This window comes from Scyliorhinus canicula, chromosome 17 (genome assembly GCF_902713615.1).
Source record: "Scyliorhinus canicula chromosome 17, sScyCan1.1, whole genome shotgun sequence".
NCBI lineage: Eukaryota > Metazoa > Chordata > Chondrichthyes > Carcharhiniformes > Scyliorhinidae > Scyliorhinus > Scyliorhinus canicula.
In genome coordinates, this window is record NC_052162.1 from 131,537,973 (window position 1) to 131,560,879 (window position 22,907).

The 22,907-nt window shown below is 47.1% G+C and overlaps 1 protein-coding gene across 1 annotated transcript in view; it reads left to right on the forward strand.

Moving 5' to 3' along the window:
* The window catches only part of LOC119952276 (zinc finger protein 585A-like), a 54,140-nt gene that overhangs the window by 7,338 nt on the left and 23,895 nt on the right, over positions 1-22,907 (forward strand). Inside the window, exon 3 of the mRNA XM_038775895.1 lies at positions 19,729-21,293. Within this exon, the coding sequence (XP_038631823.1) occupies positions 19,729-21,293 (1,565 nt within the window). The remainder of the gene's footprint in view (positions 1-19,728; positions 21,294-22,907) is intronic.

Genomic DNA, 22,907 nt, shown 5'->3' on the forward strand with positions numbered 1-22,907 from the left:
CGCCCAATATACATCCGGTTCGGATGACCCAAACACCCTGCCTGTCTTCCTCTCTGTAGAAGCACCTTTTAAATTCTGGCCACCATCCTCCCCACATGAACGAGGTAATCATCCCTTCAATCTCTCTAAAATATGCCTTTGTCAGGAAAATTGGCAGGCATTGGAAAATAAACAGAAATCACGGCAACACGTGGCACCACATTCATTTTAACCGCCTATACCTGACCCACCAGTGACAGATGGAGACCATCTCACCTTGCGAGTTCAGTTTTCACCCATCCCACCTAACTAGAAATGTTGTACCTACGGAGCCCTCTCAATCCTGAGCAACCTGCACCCCCAGGTACCTAAAGTGAGTCTCTGCCCTACGGAATGATAGCCCCCCACCCCCAGCGGAGACACCAAAATATTCACTATTGCATAGATTTAATTTGTACCCCAAGAAAGACCCAAACACCCAAAGCAGCTCCAGTGTTCCCCCTCTTGACACACTCTGTTCCGACACGTATATCAACAAGTCATTGACATACCAGGACACCCTATGCTCTATCTCTCTCTCCCCCCCCCCCCCCCCCCCCCCCCCCTGCACTATCCCTTTCCATACCCCCAGACCTCTTAAACGTTATGGCCAACAGCTCAATCACGAGTGCAAACAGCAGGGGAGACATAGGACATCCCTGCCTAGTCCCACTGGTGGAGAGAAAAGTATCTCGAGCTGATGTTATTTGTGCAGACACTCGCCCTTGGCTCCTTATACAGTAGCTTCACCCAGTCCACAAATCTTGGTCCAATTCCAAACTACTCCAGAACTGCCATCAAGTACCCCAATTCTACCTGGTCTATATGCTTTCTCGGCATCCACAATGCCACAACTACCTCTGTTTCCTTCCCCTCCACCGGTGCCATAACCACATTCAATACCCTCCTAATGTTCGAAAAGAGCTGTATGATCTTCACCTATCATCTTCGGGAGGCACTCCTCCAGCCTACCTACCAGTACCTTCGCCAATATCTTTGTGTCCACGTTTAAAAGTGGGCCTATGCGACCCACACTCCGTTGGACCCTTGTCTCTTTTAAGCAACAGGGAAATCGATGCCTGTCCCACATTTTGTGGTAACACCCCCTTCCCTATAGCCTCCTCAAACATCCCCACTATCAGTGGTACCAGCTTATCTTTGAATTTTTTATAATATTCCACCAGAAACCCATACGGCCCTGCCACCTTCCCCGACTGCATCCTCCTAATCGCATCTTTTATCTCCTGCTCCACTATCGCTCCTTCTAATGTAGCCCTGTCCCCCTCCCCTAACCTCGGGTACTCCAACCCATCTAGAAATTCCTGCATCTCCCGGCCTCCCCTAGGTGGGTGTGACCTGCACAACCTCTCATAGAATTCCTTAAAGATTTTGTTAATCTGATTTGGACCTCCACCAACTTTCCTGCCCTGTCCCGCACCTGGACAATTTCCCTTGCCGCAGCCTCCCTCCAGAGCTGACCCGCCAACATATTTCCCGCCTTCTCTCCATGCGTGTATACTGCACCCCTTGCTCGACTCAATTGGCGTACCACCTTTCTGGTAGATAGTCAGTCAAAGCTCAATCAACATTTTTATTGATGAAGTTTGGAAGTCGCTGAGTTGAATAATTTCTGACACAGCAGCAGCAACATTTGTTAAAGGTGGGACCCGCAACAAAGACTGGTTTGAGAGCCACTCAAGCAAAAAGCAAAGGCGACCTGATGTGCAACATAAACCCAACAGCTAGAACACTGCATCACGTGAAAGTAGCAAAGAACAGGCAGATACTGTGTAAATAACATGGGATGAGCCAACATCAAGGATTACAAACTGTCTATGACAATGGAAATCTATCTGTTATGTATTTAATGGGATTAAAAGGACAATTGGTTCTGCTTTCACCAAAGTTGGTGCCCTAAAATGATCAGATTGTTAAGTTCTTACTGATAGAAGCAACCAGGTGTCCCGCTGGGTTGAACACTACTGTGAGCTGTACTCCTGTGAGACGGGCATCTCCCAGTCTCTGTTTGACTCCTGCAGCTTCCTGTCCTGGTTGAGTTGGACAAGGAACCCTCATCATTTGAGCTGGAAAAGGCCATTGATTGCTGAGCAAGCAGAAAGGTGCCCGGCAAGGATGGAATTCCAGCTGAACTGCTCACACACAGAAAGTCCCATCGACTGTCACACCTTCCTGCCCTCCCCTTTTGGGCTGTGAGACTGGTCCATGGAACATGTGTGATGCAATAAAAACAGCAGTGACAGAGGAGACAGCATCAACTACAGGGACATCTCACTCCTTCTAGTCAGGGGAAGACCTTCACTTGGGTGATGTTTAAAAGATTCATCTACTTGCAGTCTGAGTTTACCCAGAAGCACAGTGCGGTTTCTGTGCTGACAGATCTACAGTGAACATCATCTTCTCCACACACCAGCTACAAAGGAGAGAACAATTGGGATTTGGTCTAAAGTGTTTGTGCTGAGAAAGTGAAATGTTCTAATTACTGAGTGAAAGTAAACCTTTCAGTGTGAATCACAATTTACTGGTACAATTGGAAAAGGCACCAAAACGTTTCATTCTCTGAAGATAAACTTCAGCCTTGAAGTTATGTTTCGGAGCTCACAAGCTGTGGGAAGCTTTGTAAATGTTTCCGCTTCCCTTTTGTAAACAAGCAGAGAAGTTAACCTGTTCCCCGGACAGCATGGCAACAATTTGAAATAAAGACTTTGTCTTTTAAAGATTTGGCTTCATCCCATTTGTTGGGGTCATATTTCCAGCCATGGGAATCATCACGGGCGGAATGGAAATTTGCCGGAACATTTAAAGGTCCTTTACCTTGGGTGGGAATTTACGGTCTCGGGATGGGGGGGGGAAATCCCATCTGTTATGTTTCAAGATAAAATTCTTGGGAATGGGGAATGTGGGAGGTATCTCCAAACTGTGCGGAGTCTGCACGTCCTCCCCGTGTGTGCGTGGGTTTCCTCCGGGTGCTCCGGTTTCCTCCCACAGTCCAAAGATGTGCGGGTTAGGTGGATTGGCCATGATAAATTGCCCTTAGTGTCCTAAAAAGTAAAGGTTGGGGGGGGTTGTTGGGTTACGGGTATAGGGTGGATATGTGGGTTTGAGTAGGGTGATCATTGTTCGGCACAACATTGAGGGCTGAAGGGCCTGTTCTGTGCTGTACTTTTCTATCTATCTATGATTGGAAATACCTGGACCTGTGTCTCTGACCCAAGCAGACCAGATTGTGTGAATGTTGAATTCGATAAAGTTTATCCAGGCCTTCGGAATAAGAATGATAATTAATGGGATGTCCCACTTAGAATAAAAGAGAAAAGTCACACCATCAAATGGGAATTGGAATAACTCAGCCTGGGTATAGTTCAATAGAATAGATCAATCTATCAGTGGGAGATGATGGGCTGGGGGTAAAGTCACTGGACTAGTCGGCCAGGACAATGCCTTGGGGACATTGGTTCAAACACCATCACAGTCACTGGTGGAATTTAAATTCAGTGAATGGAAGCTGGTCTGAGTTACCATCTGGTTCAGTAATGATTCTGGTGTCCTTACCTGGTCTGGCTGAACCCTCGGTGAGGTGGTTGACTCTGAAATGGCCTTCAGACAATTAAGATGGCCGCATCCCATGAAAAAATACATTTAAAAATAATCTGACATCCAGGTACATTCCAGTATATGAAAATAGTCAATCTCTTGGTGATGTTTGTACCTTTGCCTCTGCACTTTTTAAGAAAACTGTGTTTGCTAGTCTGGCTACTACCTGAGGGGTTGCTCCATGGAGGGGGTGGGGGGGGAAGGATACGCCAAGATCTTGAGACAGACACCACTGCCCCACTGTCAGTGTGCAGATGTGATTTGTTACATCTGGAGTAACTGACATGTGAAATGCAGGGTGAGCCTGCACTGAAGAACGGGTCCCAAATACACTCAGCTACTAGAAAACTGAACAGCACTGAGTGATCAGTAAAATGGGACATTTTAAATCGTCCATAGAGAAACTGACTTTAAAACAATCAGGATATAATTAAACATGCAGGTATCCATCAGAAGGAGTAAAATTAAAGTGAAGAGGGATGTAGAATCTGTAGAAAATAAGTAAGGAAAGTAAAGTCGCCATAGTCCCAGATGACCAGAGACCGTTTTCCCCTTTCAGGAGGAGAGCCGACTGGTGGTGATTTAACCTGAGGATCACCACACCTTAGGCGAGGGGCAAGGTTTTTTTTTTTTAAATTTAGCATACCCAATTCATTTTTTCCAATTAAGGGGCAATTTAGTGTGGCCAATCCACCTACCCTGCATATCTTTTGGGTTGTGGGGGCGAAACCCACGCAGACACGGGGAGAATGTGCAAACTCCACACGGACAGTGACCCAGGGCCGGGATTCGAACCTGGGACCTCGGCGCCGTGAGGCAGCAGGGCTAACCCACTGTGCCACCGTGCTGCCCGAGCGAGGGGCAAGGTTGAGGAGGCGAACCTTCATGAATAACCTCAGCCGGTATGGGAATAGAACCCACGCTGCTGGCCTCGTTCTGCATCACATAAAAATTGTAAATACACCTGGTTCAAAACAGAAGTTCATGCACAGACTTAAAAGTTCTCCAGCTCTCTGTTCACCTGCATCCACCTTGTGGATGTTTTTGAAATAAATGGGGGCCGGTTTAGCTCAGTTGACTAGACAGCTGGTTCGTGGTGCAGAGCCAGGCTAACAGCATAGGTTCAATTCCGGTACTGACTGAGGTTAATCATAAAGGCACCTCCCGATCCAGGACCAGTAAACTATTCCGAGGAAACTCGACTCTAGCCAGGGAGATCAGCATCCCTCTGATCCGGGACCAGTAAACCATTCCGAGGAACCTCATCTCCAGCCCGGAGATCAGCATCCCCCTGATCCAGGGCAGTAAAGTCCAGTAAACTGTTCCCACCTGATCTGGGGTTGTATGTCTTTTCTGTCTATTTAGCTGATGTATTATATCCAAACTGTTGATTCTTAATCAACTGCTTTAAAATCACCTATGATTTTGACCCCCTTTTTGGATAATCTGTGACTCCTGGACACTTGTCCTTGAGAGTAACGGAAGGTCTGAGAACTGAAATAATCCAGAGTAATGATGAGGTGTTAGTTGTGGCTCAGTGGTTACATTGTTATCTCTGAGTCAGGAGGTTGTGGGTTCAAATCCACCTCCAGAAACATGTACATCAAATCCAGGTTGATATTCTGATGCAGTCCTGAGGGAGCACTGCACTGTCAGAGGTCCCGTCTTCCAGATCAGATCTTCAACTCTTGGCCCCATCTGCCCTCAGTTGGGTGTAAAGGTTCCCATGATGTTATTCCAAAGAGCAGGGGAGTTCTCCCAGGTTTACTGCTTAATATTCATCCCTCAACAAACATCACTGAACAGATTCTGTGGTCTCAATCACATTTCTGTTTGCGGGATCTTTCTGTGCATATTTGGTGACTGTATTTACGACATTACAACAGTGACTACACTTCAAAAGAACCTCATTGACTGTAAAGCACTTTAGGACATCCTGAAGTTGTGAAAGGCACTAAAATAAAAGTCTTCCAACAAAGGAGAAAAGACCCAACAATGAAACAGTCAGTAACAGGACATCAATCAGTCTCATCTTATCTCAGAGAAATCAAGTATTACAACACCATGTGTCTGACACAAAGCTCATTTAATTAATCTATAATTGGACCATTAAACTCCAGTTACAGGGATTATTAACATCAACTGAAACAAACTCCAACTCTCAGAATGAACATGGTTCAGTCGTGGATGTGATTCACAGCAGCAAGAACAGCAGAATCCAACTCCTGTAACTTGTGAATTCGCTGGTGTTTCTGCAGGGTGAATGCATGAGTGAATCCCCTCCCATACTTGGAACAGGTGAATGGCCTCTCCCCGGTGTAAATTTACTGGTGTTTCTGCAGGGTGGATGAATGAGTGTATCCCTTTCCACTCTCGGAGCAGTGGACGGTCTCTCTCCAGTGTGTGTGCATTGGTGAGTCAGCAGATCCATTTTGCTTCTAAAGCTCTTCTCAGTCAGAACACATAAAATGTCTTGTGTCAGAGTGAACATGTTGGTATGAAGTGAGATGGGTTCGAGTTATAGAGTTTTACAGCACAAAACAAGGCCCTTTGTCCCATTGTGTCTGTGCCGGCTATCAGGCACCAATCTATTCGAATCTCAGTTTCAGGGATTATTAACATCACCTCAAACAAACTCTATCTGTCAGAATGAAGATGGTTCTGTCCTGGATGTGATTTCTGTTCAGTCCTGAATGTGATTAACATCAATAACAGCAGAGTTCTGGAGGCACTTGCGAACTCGCTGGTGTTTCTGCAGGGTGGATGACCGGATGAATCTCTTCCCACATAGGGAACAGAGGAACGCTCCCTCCCTGGTGTGAATGTGCAGGTGTTTCAGCCGGAGGGACTGCTGAGTGAATCTCTTCCCACACTCTGAGCAGGTGAATGGTCTCTCCCCAGTGTGACTGCACCGATGAATGTCCAGCACAGACGGGGATATGAATCCCTTCCCACAGTCCCCACATTTCTATTGTTTCTCCATGGTGCCGCTGTCCTCGAGTCTCTCCAGGTTGGACAAACCATTGAAACCTCATCCACATACAGAACAAGTTTACGGATTCTCCTTGCTATGAATGGTGTGATTTATTCTCACTCCGGTAAATCGCTGGCTTTTAAAGCAGGCCAGCAGCACGGTTCGATTCCCGTACCAGCCTCCCCGGACAGGCGCCGGAATGTGGCGACTAGGGGCTTTTCACAGTAACTTCATTGAAGCCTACTCGTGACAATAAGCGATTTTCATTTCATATAACTGGTTAAACATAGAACATACAGTGCAGAAGGAGGCCATTCGGCCCATCGAGTCTACACCGACCCACTTAAGCCCTCACTTCCTCCCTAACCCCGTAACCCAATAACCCCTCCTAACCTTTTTGGACACTAAGGGCAATTTATCATGGCCAGTCTACCTAACCTGCACGTCTTTGGACTGTGGGAGGAAACTGGAGCACCCGGAAGAAACCCACGTAGACATGGGGAGAACGTGCAGACTCCGCACAGTGGCCGAGCGGGGAATCGAACCTGGGATCCTGGCGCTGTGAAGCCACAGTGCGAGCCACCTGTGCTACCATGCTTCCCCTCGGAGTGAATAAGGGGCGGGGCTGGTCCCGATCTCCCTCATTGGTTGAGACTCTGCATCATTTTGAGTTTTTCCCATTGGCCGCGTGGGTTCCACAACCTCGTTCCCGGACTGAGAGGTGTTGACGAATGGGATGATTTGGAGGACCAGATGGACTCTGGTCCTCCAGCCAATCAGACTGCGGGGTGTGATGAAGATTGAGCTTCACACAGACTGAAGCTTCTTCCTGTGTCGAACCTCTTGAGTGAACATTTTCTTTTAATTTCTTTTCACTTCAGTGAACTTTTTAGAGTCCGTTGACACTTCTACAGAACTGGTACAACAAGAAGCAATACATATGAACTCTGTTTCTCTCGCCACAGATGTGGCATGGTGGCACAGTGGTTAGTACAGCTGTACCACAGCTCCAGCGACCTGGGTTTAATTCCAGCCTTGGGTGACTATGTGGAGTTTGCACATTCTCCCCATGACCGTGTGGGTTCCCTCTGGTTGCAGTTTTCTCCCACTGTCCAAAGATGTGCAGGTTTGGTAGATTGGCTATGCTAAATTACCTCTTAGTGTCCAAAGATGAAATGGGATAATGGGAAGAGGGCAGGCGAAGTGCACCTGGGTGGGGTGTTCTTTTGCAGGGTTGGTGCAAACTGGGGTGGGCTGAATGGCTGCACTGTTGGGAATCTATGATACTGCAGACCTGTTGCGTTAATCTCGCATTTTCTGTTTTTACTCTACATTACACACTTTTTAATCCACTGATTATATTTATTGAACCACTGTCCCATCAACTACCAGGAGCAGTGTGTTTATGTTTCAGCTATTCCGGCCTTGGGTGACTGTGTGGCGTTTGCACATTCTCCCCGTGTCTGCGTGGGTACCCTCCGGGTACTCCAGTTTTCTCCCACTGTCCAAAGATGTGCAGGTTACATGGATTGGCCACGCTAAATTGCCCCTTAGTGTCCAAACAAAGGTTAGGTGGAGTTTAAAAAAAAAAAAAATCTAGTTTTTTCCAATTAAGGGACGATTTAGCCTGGCCAATCCACCTAGTCTGCACATCTTTGGGTTGTGGGGGCGAAACCCACGCAAACACTGGGAGAATGTGCAAACTCCACATGGACAGTGATCCAGAGCCAGGATCAAACCTGGGACCTCGCCATTGTGAGGCTGCAGGGCTAACCCATTGTGCCACCGTGCTTCCCTAGTTTAGATGGAGTTACTGAGTTCTGGGGATAGGGTGGTGGCATGGGCTTAAGTAGGATGCTTTTTCCGAGGGCCGATGCAGGCTTGATGGGCCGAATGACCTTCTTCTGCACTGTAAATTCGATGATTCTGTAGGATTTTCTCTCTGTTTGATCCGATGGGTTTGTCTGGTGGTATTTCCCTGATGGTTAGGACTGTTGCTTCACAGCGCCAGGGTTCCGAGCTCAATTCCTGCTTGGGTCACAGTCTGTGAGGAGTCTGCATGTCCTCCCGTGTCTGCGCGGCTTTCCTCCAGGTGCTCTGGTTTCCTTCCATAAGTCCCGAAAGACATGCTTTTTAGGTGAATTGGGCATTCTGAATTCTCCCTCTATCCGAACAGGCGCTGGAGTGTGGTGACTAGGGAATTTTGACAGTAACTTCATTTCATTGTTAATGTAAGCCTACGTGTGATAATAAAGATTATTATTATTATTATGTGTTGTTCCCTCAGATATTCCATCTGTTTTTGGTTAATGTGTCTGGAGTCTTTGAGTTCTTCCAGTCCATCTCCAATTCTCCTTCCTGTCTCGGCTATATGGGTCTAGGTAGCTTGGTGTTGTGATTCATGTTGTTTAGTTGTCAGTCTGTCTCCAGCAAGTATTGTTGTCTCTCGATAATGACTGTGCTGCTACCCTTGTCTTCTGGTCTTATGAACATACCAGTATTAGATCCAAGCTCTCGGTTTGTCTGTCTTTCTCTCCGGGTAAGATTCTGTTTATCTCATGTATTTCACTACTGTGACAGGGCAGAGACCTGATTGAAGGGATTCATACATGGGAGTTCTGTGAAAGATGGGCAAGGATTTGGGAGGTGACAACATGTTCAAAGAGTTTGGAGAGGAGAGGGAGGTTGAAGATCGGGCAGTAATTTGTAAAGATGGCAGGGTCGATGGAGCAGGAGCTGGGTCTCATGGACTAGATGAGCTCTGAGAGGGTATGAGGGGAGATGGGAGAGAAACTAGAGAAAGATGTGGGTTCAGGGCTCGGGAAAGATTGAAACTTAGAGACAGTTTGGTCCGGTGGGCTGGTGGAAGGGAGGGAAGCAGCAGAGGCAGCTGATCGGATTTACTCAATCTCAGTCACAAAGAAGCTCCACAAGCTCCTCACACTTCTTGTTGGAGATGAGGATGGAAGAGACAGGGGAGAGCGAGAGTACTTCAAAAGGAACAAACTTGTGTCAGAGATATCAAAAAGTTTCAACACACTGCGTATTTCACACAAATCTAATTTATTTGACTTTTAGCCGGAATATTAGCCCCTGTAAATGGGCTGGAGTTTATCAGCAGAAAGAGATCCAAATGAACATGGTTCAGTCCTGAAAGTGAGTAACAGCAACATCCAGTCACTGTGGTTACTTGTGGCCTCGTTGGTGTCTCAGCAGGTTGGATAACTGAGTGAATCCCTTCCCACACTTGGTGCAGGTGAATGGCCTCTCCCCAGTGTGAATTCGTTGGTGTCTCAGCAGGTGGGGTGAAGTGGTGAATCCCTTCCCACGCTCTGAGGAGGCGAACAGTCTCTCGCCAGTGTGACTTAGCTGTTGTACAGTGAGTTCAGACGATTGTCTGAACCCAGTCCCGCAGTGAGAGCATCTAAACGGTCTCTCTCCAGAGTGAATTTGCTGGTGGTTCTGCAGGGTGGCTGACCGAATTAATCTCTTCCCACACTTGGCGCAGGCGAATGGCCTCTCCCCAGTGTGAATTTGCTGATGTACAGTGAGGCAGATCATCATCTGAATCCAGTCCCACAGCACATGAACGGCCTCATCAGTTCCACAGAACATTTATAGCACTTCCCGCAGTCTGGACATTGAAAACGGTCTCTCATCAGTGTGAACTTGCTGGTGACTCAGCAGGTCGGCTGAAAAAGTAAATCCCTTCCCACACTGAGCAGATGAATGGTCTCTTCCCAGTGTGAATTTGCTGGTGTGTGTACAGAGTGGATGAATGTGTGAATCCCTTCCCACATTTGGAGCAGGTGAATGGCCTCTCCCCAGTGTGAACCCGTGGGTGTTTCTGCAGGTCGGATGACTGAATGAATCCCTTCCCACACTTGGAGCAGGTGAATGGCCTCTCCCCAGTGTGACTGTGTCGATGAGTTTCCAGCTTGGATGGGGAAGTGAATCCTTTCCCACAGTCCGGACATTTCCACTGTTTCTCCTCAGTGGGACTGTATTTGTGGCTTGTGAGGCCTGATGATCGAGCTAATCCTCGTCCACACACACAACACGTGTACGGTTTCTCCAATGTGAACGATACTTTTTCCTTCCATGTTCAAAGAATGATGACATTCAGGACCTGATAAATTGAGGACACCGTCAGATCCTGATGTGAAGTTTAGTTTGAGTTTCCAGACCTTGAAGCCTTCCCTTGTAACACCCTGTGTAACTGATTTAAAACAGAAAATAAGGAGTGAGAGAGAACTCACAAAAACACATAGGCAGGTTGTGAAATTCAGATAAATGAATCTGGTCATTTGTGGGGCTGACACTTAAGAAAAAGTGACCATGAAAACTGCTGGATTGTTGGCGGCATGCGGCGCAGTGGTTAGCACTGGGACTACGGCGCTGAGGACCCGGGTTCAAATCCTGGCCCTGGGTCACTGTCCATGTGGAGTTTGCACATTCTCCCGGTGTCTGCGTGGGTTTCACCCCCACAACCCAAAGATGTACAGGTTAGGTGGATTGGCCACGCTAAATTGCCCCATAATTGAAAAAAAAAGAAAAAAAACTACTGGGTTGTTATAAAAACCTAACTGACCTCTTTGGGAGGAGAGAGAAAGAGGTGAAGAGGGATTTTGTATATCAACAAGAGAATAGTTGGCAAAGTAAATTCGATCTTGAGCTTCATAAATAGTAATATTGATACCAAAACGATGCCTCTGGTGGCACGTGGTGAGCACTGCTGCCTCACAGGTCCAGGGAACCGGGTTCAATTCCAGTCTTGGGTGACTGCCTGTGTGGAGTTTGCATTTTCTCCCCGTGTCCGCGTAGGTTTCCTCTGCCGGGTGCTCCGGTTTCCTCCCACAGACCAAAGATGTGCAGGTTAGGTGGATTGGCCATGCTAAATTGCCCCTTAGTGTTCAAAGGTTAGTTGGGGTGACTGGGATACGGGGACAGGGTGGAGCTTAAGCTCGGTGCTCTTTCCAAGGGCTGGTGCAGATTCGATGGGCAGAATGGCCTCCCTCTGCACTGTAAATTCTATGATTCTGTAATGGAGGAATTCTATGAATCTTTATTAATCTCTGGTCACCACGCTCCAGGAAAAATGTGAAGGTTCTTGAGAAGGTGCAGAGGAGATTTACCGGAATGATTCCAGCAAAGGAGGTTGAGGGGAGATTTGATTCATCCATTCACTGTTCGTACAAGCAGTAGGGACACAGATTTAAGGTTTTAGGTAAAACCTGGATTGAATTATATATGATCCTGAGGGGCCTTGACAGGGTGGATGTGGAGGGGATATTTGAACTACACTCCCTCCGAGGTCATTCTATCCGTCCTCAGGTTTGTTGCCCAGAACTGAACACAGTTCTCCAGATTTGGTCTAACCAGGGTTTGTGAATCTCGGGGCTTTTCCAGTCACACTGAGACCTGAAATCTTCCCTCACAGACAGAACAGACAAATCTTTTACCTTCCACACTCAGATGTTGCTGAAATTCAGCTTCTAATGAATAGAGTGACTCTGTCAGATCGTAAGGTTTGTGTTTCCCGTGTGTTAAACCTCCACTGCCACTATCCTGTAAATTTACAGAAACCTCACTGTCAGTTTAGGATAGAAATTCACAACATTCTCTCCTCTCCAACTCTGATTAAATGTATTCCTGGAGGTTTGATCACATGACCTGCCCCTATCCTCCAGCCATTAATCGGTCAACACATCCATCCTTGTGACACACTGCCTTCCTCGGCCAACTGGGAAGCAAAATGACTCATTACCTTACAGTACAGTGATTGGCTGTCAGACAATCAAACTTTATCCCATTTTCAATATTTTTATATCCGCTGAAGAGAAATGTTTAAAAAAAAAACTATTTTTCTACCGTCTAGTGATTTTCCAGAGACCCCAAATTATTTTTTACTTTCCTAATGATTTTCCAGACACCGGGGTATGAATCTCACCAATGCAGGGAGCGGAGTTAGTGTGAACTCGGGGAGGACGCGCTCAGGGATTCATGGCCGTCCCTCCGGAAGCATCTTAGTAAACCTCCTCTGTACTGGCTCCAATGATATATCTTCCCTTAAATAAGAGGACCAAGTCTACACACACTGTTCTAAATGTGGCCTCACTGGTAGCTTGTACAGTTGCAGCAACATCTCTTTACTTTTATACTTCGGGCCCCTTGTAATGAAACATGCAGGACTAGGCTAAAACTATGGCCTCTCCTCATGGAATGTCTAACAAGGGGAAAAATCCACTCTACCTCTACCCTATCAATTCCATTTGGTATCTTTATACCTCAATTATATCTCCTCTCATTCTTCTAAACTCTCGCAAGTATAGGCCTAAACTGCTCAAATCTCTCTTCATAAGACAATCTACTGAACCGCCTCTAATGCATTTGTCATTGTCCCAGGGACAAAATCTGCATCACTCCCAACGTGGTCTCACCAACGCCCTATACAGTTACAACAGCACTGCCCTACTTTATACTCTATTCCATTAGCAATGAAGCCAACATTCCATTTGCCTTCCTTATTCCTTGCTCACCTGCAGACTGATTTGTGTACAAGGGCACCCAGATCCCTTTTGACAAAAGCATTTTGAAGTTTCTCTCCATTTAGATAATAAGTTGCATTTTTATTCCTCTGACCAAACTGGATAACCACACACCTATGCACATGCCACATTTGAGCCCACTCACCTAATCTATCCATATCTATTCGTTTATTTCTGATTTCCTCATTGCAACTTGCTTTCAGTGTTAGCTGAAAATTTAGTTATAGTACATTCTATCTCTCCCACAGTCATTAATTTGGATTGTAAATAGTTGGGCCCTGGGGACCGAACCCTATGGCACACCACTAGTTACAGCTTGCCAACCAGATAAAGACAGATCAACATAATCCAAGTCCCCTCACATCTGCTATTCTCTCTTCCAACCTCTTCCATTGGGCAGAAGATACAAAAGTCTGAGAACACGCACAAACCGATTCAAAAACAGCTTCTTCCATGCTGTTACCAGACTCTTGAACCACCTTGTTGTGGACTGAACTGATCTCTCACGCATCTTCTCCACTGAAGATGTAGTACTGCACTCCATATGCTTCATCCGATGTCTATGCATTTACATTGTATTTATCATATGTCCTATGTTTTTCATGTGTGGAACTGTACGCAGAACAATTCTTTTCACCGTACCTCAGTACATGTGTCAGTAAATCTAATATAATCTAATCCCCACTTTCTGCTGTCTGTTGGTTAGCCAATCCTCTATCCAAGCTAATATATTACCTCCCAGCCCCATGGGATCTTACCTTGTTTATTATCTTTTGTACGGCACCTTATGAAATGTATTCTGGAAGTCCAAATACATCTACAGGACCCCATTATCCACTTGCCTTGTTACAAAGGGGCTGGTTTAGCACAGTGGGCTAAACAGATGACTTGTAATGCAGAACAAGGCTGGTAGCGCGGGTTCAATTCCCGTACCAGCATCCCCGAACTGGCGCTGGAATGTGGCGACGAGGGGCTTTTCACAGTAACTTCATTGAAGCCTACTTGTGACAATAAACAATTATTATTATTACATCTTCCAAGAACTCCAACAATTGAGTCAAACATGATTTACCCTTCACAAAACCATTCTCACTCTGATGGAGTGCAGGCGGGCTGCAGGCGGTGGGGCGCGATCTTCCATAAGAATTCCAACCCTGGCCCGAAACCGACCCCGGTCTGCCGCTTCCAGTAACATATCCAGCTCCCCTCCTTCCTCCGTTCCGCAAGCTCCAACCGCCGACCTTGCCTCCCGAGAGCTTGCGTGTGGTCAGGACAGCGCAGAGGGAGCTCCACTCCCCATCCACCCCATGCTGTAGCTGTCCTGGGAGTGCCCATAGTGAGAGTGGATAATGTTCATTGTTTCACATTTGGCTCTGGGGCCGCACTGGGGATTTGTAAACCCCGCCCCCCGACACTGACCTCTCACCTGACACCTCACAAATCCAGGGCAATGATTGACGGCAGTGAGGGCAGAACGGTGGTGAAGTGGGTTAGCCCTGCTGCCTCACGGCGCCAAGGTCCCAGGTTCGATCCCGGCTCTGGTTCACTGTCCGTGTGGAGTTTGCACATTCTCCCTGTGTGCGTGAGTTTTGTCCCCACAACCCAAAGATGTGCAGGCTAGGTGGATTGGCCACGCTACATTGCCCTTTAATTGGAAAAATAAATGAATTGGACACTCTAAATTTATTTCAATAATTTTTTTTTTTAAAAGATTCACGGCAGCACCAGAACAATAGGAGAAGAGTGGGAGGGACCGGAGGACCCGTCGGGAGCGGCTGGACCTCCAACCAATTAGCGTGAATGAGGAGGTGGGACTAGATGAGTGAAGCAGTCGCAGTGTGATCAATGGCACGGAAAAGGTTCTTGCCCGGATGCACAATCCGTATAGGTGGGACTGGCGGGACAGAGGGAGAGATGGATTATGAGGGTCGTTAGACACACTTCGTAAACGTGTTATATAAACAGAAAATCTGTAAAAATCAACCTGCCGGTACCCGAGGACCTGAGCGAGGGCTGTAGTTTTCACGCACTGGACTTTGCGGCCGCCATCTTTATGTGGCACTGGCAGCGGTGCGTATGTGCACACACCATCTTTATTGGGGCAACGCTTTTGAAATGTTTCTTCATGACAGAATGTCCATCAAACTGTTTCACTCTCAGTTTCATGTTTCACTCTCAGTTACTAATTCTAAGTTTTGAGACAGAACGATGATACATGTCTCGGGCAGTGACAATAATTCGTATTTATATTGTGCCTTGAACAGAATAAAGCTTTTGAGACTTTCAGCGAAACATTACAAAATAACAATTGACGCTGAGCCACAAGAGGAGATATTAGATTTTAAGGAGAATCTTAATGAAGGAAAGTGAGCCAGAGTTGGAGTGTTTTAAGGAGGAAATTTCAGAAATTGAGGCCTTGGCGACACAATAATGGTGGAGAGATTAAAATCAGGAATTCTCAAGTGGCTGGAATTAAACGAGTGCAGAGATCTCAAAGGGGTGTGTATGGGGGAGATTACAGAGATCAGGATGATCATTACCATGGAGTAAAACAATGAGAAATTTAAACCTTGTGTGCCTTTTAAAAGGAAGCATTTGTAGATCAGTGGGCACAGGGGCTGGTGTGAGTAAGCACATGGGCAGCAGAGTTTGGGATGGGATGGAGGGGATTGTTTAAGGTTGGAGTCCAGCTGCGAGTGCGTTGGAATAATTTGTTTGAGAGGTAACAGAAGAAAAGATGATGATTTCTGCAGCTGATGAAGAGAGACTAAGGTGGAGTTGAACTGTGTTACTGAGGTGGAAATCGGCAATCTTGGTGACAGTGTGCATCTGTGGTCAAGAGCTCATCTCGGGGTGAATTATTTGACCATGGTTGTGAACAGTCTGCTTCAGCCTCAGTCATTGGGCAGGGATGGAATTGGTAACAAGGGAGTGGAGTTTGTAGCCGGGACAGGACGGGAACGGGTTCAGTCTTGTCAATATTTAAATGGAGGAAAGTTCTGCTCATCCAGCACTGGATGTCGGACAAGTTTAGACAGTGTGAGTCTTGAAAGGGAACTTGCAGGTGGTGTTGCTCACATACATCTGCTGTCCTGCTCCAGGGTTTAGGAGATTCTGTCAAATTGTGATTCAGTTGTCGGTCGAGGAAATGCCTCTCCCGTTGCCCCCTGTCACCCACCCCTCCGTTCTCACTCTCGCTCCCTTTCCCTCATTCGTTTTGACTTCCTCTCTCGGTTTCTTGTAGACAATTTTCTAGCCCAGAGGGTTGTGGATGATCCATCAACGAATATATTTAAGGCTGAGATGGTGAGAATTGTGGTCTCTCAAGTCAAAGGACATAGAGAGCTAATGGGAAAGTGGAATTGACTGAGATCAGCCACAATAGTGTTCAATGGCAGAGCAGTTTCAATGGGCCGAATAGCTGACTACAGCTCCTATTTCTTGTGTTCTTGCAGAGGCCCGAGTCTTGTGTGGGTTCAGGCCGGGTGGCAGGTTCCCTTCCCTGAAGGATATTGTAAGAAGTCTTACAACATCAGGTTAAAGTCAAACAGGTTTGTTTCAACCTGAGGAACCATTCACCTGAGGAAGGAGCAGTGGTCCGAAAGCTAGTGTTTGAAACAAACTGTTGGACTTTAACCTGGTGTTGTAAGACTTCTTACTGTGCTCACCCCAGTCCAACACCGGCATCTCCACATCATGAAGGATATTAACAAACGAGTTCACTTTTTCACAAAAGATTCAACAGTTTTTGTGGTCACTTTTTCCCCAGTGCCGGCCGCACAAGTTACCGTGTCTGCGTAAATTTCCTCCCACAGTCCAAAGAAGTGCAGATTAGGTGGATTGGCTATGCTAAATTGTCCCTGGGTGGAGTTACAAGGTTAGGGTGGGGGATTGACCAAGGTAGGGTGATCTTTCAGCGGGTCGTACAGATTTTATGAGCCCAATAGCCTCCTTCAGCATAGGAATTCTATGATGATGCAATGATGTGTTCACGCGCACACTGCAGCCTGACTTATTATTGGAACAGACACTGTTACTCTCAAATTGAGTGAATCCTTTGCTGTTTCTCCTCTGGGTCCCATCTTCACTATTATTGTCTGATTGTCCCACTGAGACTCTCACTGTTATTATTGGACAATCAGCCAGTCAGCCTGAGCCTGTGGCCGCTCTCACCATCTGGAACCGTCACAATGCCCGGTGATTGACTGCAGATCCGGACCAAAAAGAGGGGCGGGACTGGAGGACCGACCGGGAGCGGCTTGTCCTCCAACCAATCAGTGAATGAGGGGCGGGTCCGCTGTGATTGAAGCATGCGCAGTGTGGGCAATGGCAAAGCAGAAGGGCGTCTTCTTCAGATCCGAAATCGGTAAGAAGGATTCACAATATGGAGGGAGCGAGAGATCGCGGGGTTGGGCGGAAACGTTGTGTAAAGTTGTAAGCCACAAACCTCGGAAATCTGCTTACTGGACCCAGTTTGTACCGAGGGCGTCTGCAGCTCCTCACCTTCGACTCGGGTTAACGGCCGCCATCTTTATTGAATGTGCATCAGGGCGCATGCGCGTTTCTCATCTTTGTCGGGCGATGTTTCAATGAGTGGGAGGAGCTTGTTCCCCATTGCTCAGAATGGAGACAACTTGTCCATCAAACTGGATTAGTCTTTTAGTCCCAATGTCTTATTGATGATGCAAAGCGGTGGCAGAGATGGAAAGAAAAGGGAGCTCACATGGGGATCTGAATCCCTTCCCACAGTCCCCACATTTCCATTGTTTCAGCATGCTGCTGGTGTCCTTGTGCCTCCAGGTTTGACGATGAGTTGAAGTCTTGTCCCAATATAGAGCATCTGTACGGTCTCTGCCTGCTGTGACTGGTGTGATGTTTTTTCAGACTGTGTAACTGATTAAAGCTCTTTCCGCAGTCAGTTCACTGGACCATTCTCACTCAAGTCGAGTGTGTGTATTGGTAGCACGGTAGCATAGTGGTTAGCACAGTTGCTTCACAGCTCCAGGGTCCCAGGTTTGATTCCCAGCTGGGTCACTGTCTGCGGAGTTTGCACTTTCTCCCCGTGTCTTCGTGGGTTTCCTCCGGGTGCTCCGGTTTCTTCCCACAGTCTAAAGATGTGCGGATTAGGTGGATTGGCCATGATAAATTGCCCTTTGTGTTCAAAAAAGGTTAAGTGTGGGTCACTGGGTTACGGGGATAGGGTAGATGCGTGTGCTTGAGTAGGGTGCTCTTGTAAGGGCCAGTGCAGATTTGATGGGCCGAATGGCCTCCTTCAGCACTGTAAATTCTATGATTCGGATTTTTTTCAGTAATACTTGTCTTGAAAATCTTTTTCTATAGAATTTCTTCTTCCACATTCACAGGCCAATGATATTCACGTCCTGATGAATGGAGTGACTCTGTTAAATTTTGATGTGAAGTTTGATTTGAGTTTCCATCTGAAAATCCTCCCCTTGTAAGAGCCTGTAAAAGGAGTTTACAATCATAGGGGCAGGCACGGTGACTCAGTGGTTAGCCAAAGACTCGGGGTTTGATCCCGACCCCGGGTCACTGTCAGTGTGGAGTTTGCACATTTTCCCCGTGTCTGTGTGGGTCTGGCCCCCACATTCCAAAAAGCTGTGCAGGGTAGGCAAATTGGTCACGCTAAAATTACTCCTTAATCGGGAGTCCTCGAGGATGTGGTGAAGCTTTGGAATTCTCTATCCCAGAGGAATGTGGAGCCTTCATCATCAAGTATGTTCAAGACAAATATTGACAGGTTTCTAGATATTGAAGATATGGAGGGATATGGGGATCGTGTGGGAAAATGGTGCTGAGGTAGATCGGCCAAGGATCTCATTGAATGGTTGAGCAGACTTGGTGGGCCGAATGGCCTACTCTTACTCCTATTATAATCTCTGTGTCCTGGTCAAGAAGTAGTGAGCAGAGCTATCAACATGAATCTGCACCTTCAGGAGGGGCGGGGTGGGGGAGGTGGGGGGATGAATATTAGATACAGCAGAGTGACAATGGAGGGACATTGTGTGAGATGGAAATTTACAGCTTTTGGGGAATGAGAGAGGAAATAATGTTCCATAGGAACCACAATTGTCTGTTGTGAATTTCTTTCCTGTACAAACTGATGACTTTGGTAAATTGTTTTTAAAGGATATTGGAAGAGGAGGAATTACAGACAGAAATTTCAAACATCACGTCACTATAATAAAGATTCACTCGATTCCTTCTGACCTGAATATCATCAGACTCTGAAGATCATCGTCAAGAAGGAGAAATGTTTGTCCGATCAGTTGTCTTCAAAAGATTTCAAACATCTGTGTGACTGGAAAAGCACCGAGACCCACACAACACACACCCGAGTGAGAGTTCCAGTGAACTGACTGTGGAAAGAGATCCAATCAGATACACAGTCTGAAAAAACATCACACCATTCACAGTGAGGAGAGACAGTGCACATGTTCTGTGTGTAGACAAGGCTTCCATCGATTGTCCAATCTGGAGAGACACGAGGAGACCCAAAACATGGAGAAACCGTGGAAATGTGGGGACTGTGGGAAGGGATACAGATTCCCATCTCAGCTGGAGACTCATCGACGCGGTCACACTGGGGAGAGGCCGTTCACCTGCTCTCAGTGTGGGACGGGATTCACTCGGTTATCCAGCCTGCAGTCACACCAGCGGGTTCACACTGGGGAGAAGCCATTCACCTGCTCTCAGTGTGGGACGGGATTCACTGAGTTATCCAGCCTGCAGGCACACCAGCGAGTTCACACTGGGGAGAGGCCGTTCACCTGCTCTCAGTGTGGGAAGGGATTCACTCAGTTATCCAGTCTGCAGACACACCAGCGGGTTCACACTGGGGAGAAGCCGTTCACCTGCTCTCAGTGTGGGCAGAGATTCCGTGCTCTATTCACACTGCAGAGACATCAGCGAGTTCACACTGGGGAGAAGCCATTCCCCTGCTCTCAGTGTGGGCAGAGATTCCGTGCTTTATTAACCCTGCAGAAACATCAGCGACTTCACACTGGGGAGAGGCCATTCACCTGCTCTCAATGTGGGAAGGGATTCATTGAATCATCCAGCCTGCGGAGACATCAGCGAGTTCACACTGGGGAGAGGCCATTCACCTGCTCTCAGTGTGGGAAGGGATTCATTGATTCATCCACACTGCGGAAACATCAGCGAGTTCACACTGGGGAGAGGCCATTCACCTGTTCTCAATGTGGGAAGGGATTCACACAATTATTCAATCTGCAGGCACACCAGCGAATTCACACTGGGGAGAGGCCATTCACATGCTCTCAGTGTGGGAAGCGATTTATTGATTCAGCCACCCTACGGAAACATCAGCGAGTTCACACAGGGGAGAGGCCATTCATCTGCCCTCAGTGTGGGAAGGGATTTATTGATTCTTCCACCCTGCGGAAACACCAGCGGGTTCACACTGGGGAGAGGCCATTCACCTGCTGTCAGTGTGGAAAAGGATTCATTGATTCATTCACCCTGCTGAAGCATCAGCGAGTTCACACTGGGGAGAGGCCATTCACCTGCTCTCGGTGTGGGAAACGATTCATTGATTCTTCCACCCTGCGGAAACACCAGCGAGTTCACACTGGGGAGAGGCCATTCACCTGCTCTCAGTGTGGGAAGGGATTCACACAGTTATCCAACCTGCAGACACACCAGCGAGTTCACACTGGGGAGAGGCCGTTCACCTGCTCTCAGTGTGGGAATGGATTCACACAGTTATCCAGTCTGCAGACACACCAGCGAGTTCACACTGGGGAGAAGCCATTCACCTGCTCTCAATGTGGGCAGAGGTTCCGTGCTTTATCCAGTCTGCGGAACCATCAGCGAGTTCACATTGGGGACACATCATTCACCTGCTCTCAGTGTGGGGAGAAATTCAGTGATTTATCCGACCTGCAGACACACCAGCGAATTCACACTGGGGAGAAGCCATTCACCTGCTCTGAGTGTGGGAAGGGATTTATTGATTCATCCATCCTGCAGAGACATCAGCGAGTTCACACTGGGGAGAAGCCATTCACCTGCTCCCTCTGTGGGAATGGATTCACACAGTTATCCTGTCTGCAGACACACCAGCAAGTTCACACTGGGGAGAGGCCATTCACCTGCTCTTAGTGTGGGAAGGGATTATATAGAAACATAGAAAATAGGAGCAGGATAAGGTCATTTGGCCCTTTGCCCCTGCTCTGCCATTCATTATGATCATGGCTTATCATCCAACTGAATAGCTTATACTGAATAACTGAAAGCTAGGGGCTTTCACAGTAACTTCATTGAAGCCTACTCGTGACAATAAGCGATTTTCATTTCATTAATCCCGCTTTCCCCTCTATATCCTTTGATCCCCTTTGCCCTCAGTGCTATATCTAACTGCTTCTTGAAAACATACAATGTATTGGCCTCAAGATTTTCCTCTGGTAACAAATCCCACAGGCTCACCACTCTGGTTGAAGAAATTACTCCTCATCTCGTCTAAATGGTCTACCTCGTATCCTCAGACTGCGACCTCTGGTTCTGTACAATCCCACCATCGGGAAAATCTTTCCTGCATCTGCACTGTCAAGTTCTGTTGGAATATTATAGGTCTCCTTGAGATCCCCCCTCATTCTTCTGAACTCCAGTGAATACAATCGGAACTGATTCAATCTCTCAAATGTCAGTCCCACCATCCCAGGAATCAGTCTGATAAACCTTCGCTGCACTCCCTGTAGAGCAAGAACATTCTTCCTCGGATAAGGAGACCAAAACGGCACACACTATTCCAGGTATGGCCTCGCCAAGGCCCTGTACGTTGCAGCAAGATATCCCTGCTCCTGTACTGGAATCCACTCGCAATGAAGGCTAGCATACCATTTACCTTCTATACCGCCTGCTGTAGCTGCATACTTATCTTCACTGACTGGTGTACAAGGATACCCGGGTCTCGATGCACATTCCACTGTCCTAATTTATGGCCATTCAGCCAATTGTCTGTCGTCTTGTTTTTGCTACCAAAGTGGATAACGTCGCAATTCTCCAAATTATACTGTATCTGCCATTCATTTGCCCACTCACTCAACTTGTCCAAATCACACTGAAGGATCTTTGCATCCTCCTCACAGCTCACCCTCCCACTCAACCTCATGTCATCTGCAAATTTGGAGACATTGCATTTTGTTCCCTCATCTAAATCGTGAATGTATAGGGTGACGCAGTCGTTAGCACTGCTGCCTCACAGTGGTGAGGAACAGGGTTCAATCCTGGCCCCGGATCACTGTCTGTGTGGAGATAAGTTCTTGTGTCAGCGTGGGTCTCATCCCCATAACCTAAAAATGTGCAGGGTAGGTGAATTGGCCACACAAAATTTTCCCTTAATTGATAAAAAAAAAATTGGGTACTTTATATTTGAGGGAAAAAAATCATTAATATGTCTTGTGAATATCTGGGGTCTAAGCACCGATCCCTGCGGTACCCCACGAGTCACTGGCTGCCAATTTGAAAAGGACCCATTCATTCCTACTCTTTGTTTCCTGTCTGCCACCTAGTTTTCTATCCACCTCAATACACTACCCCTAATCCCATCTGCTTTAATTTTACACACTAATCTCTTATGCGGGACTTTGTCAAAAGCCATCTGAAAGTCCAAATATACCACATCCACTGGCTCCCCCCTCGTCAGCTCTACCAGTTACACCCACAAAGAATTCCAGTAGATTTGGCAAGCTTGATTTCCCTTTCAAATGTCTATG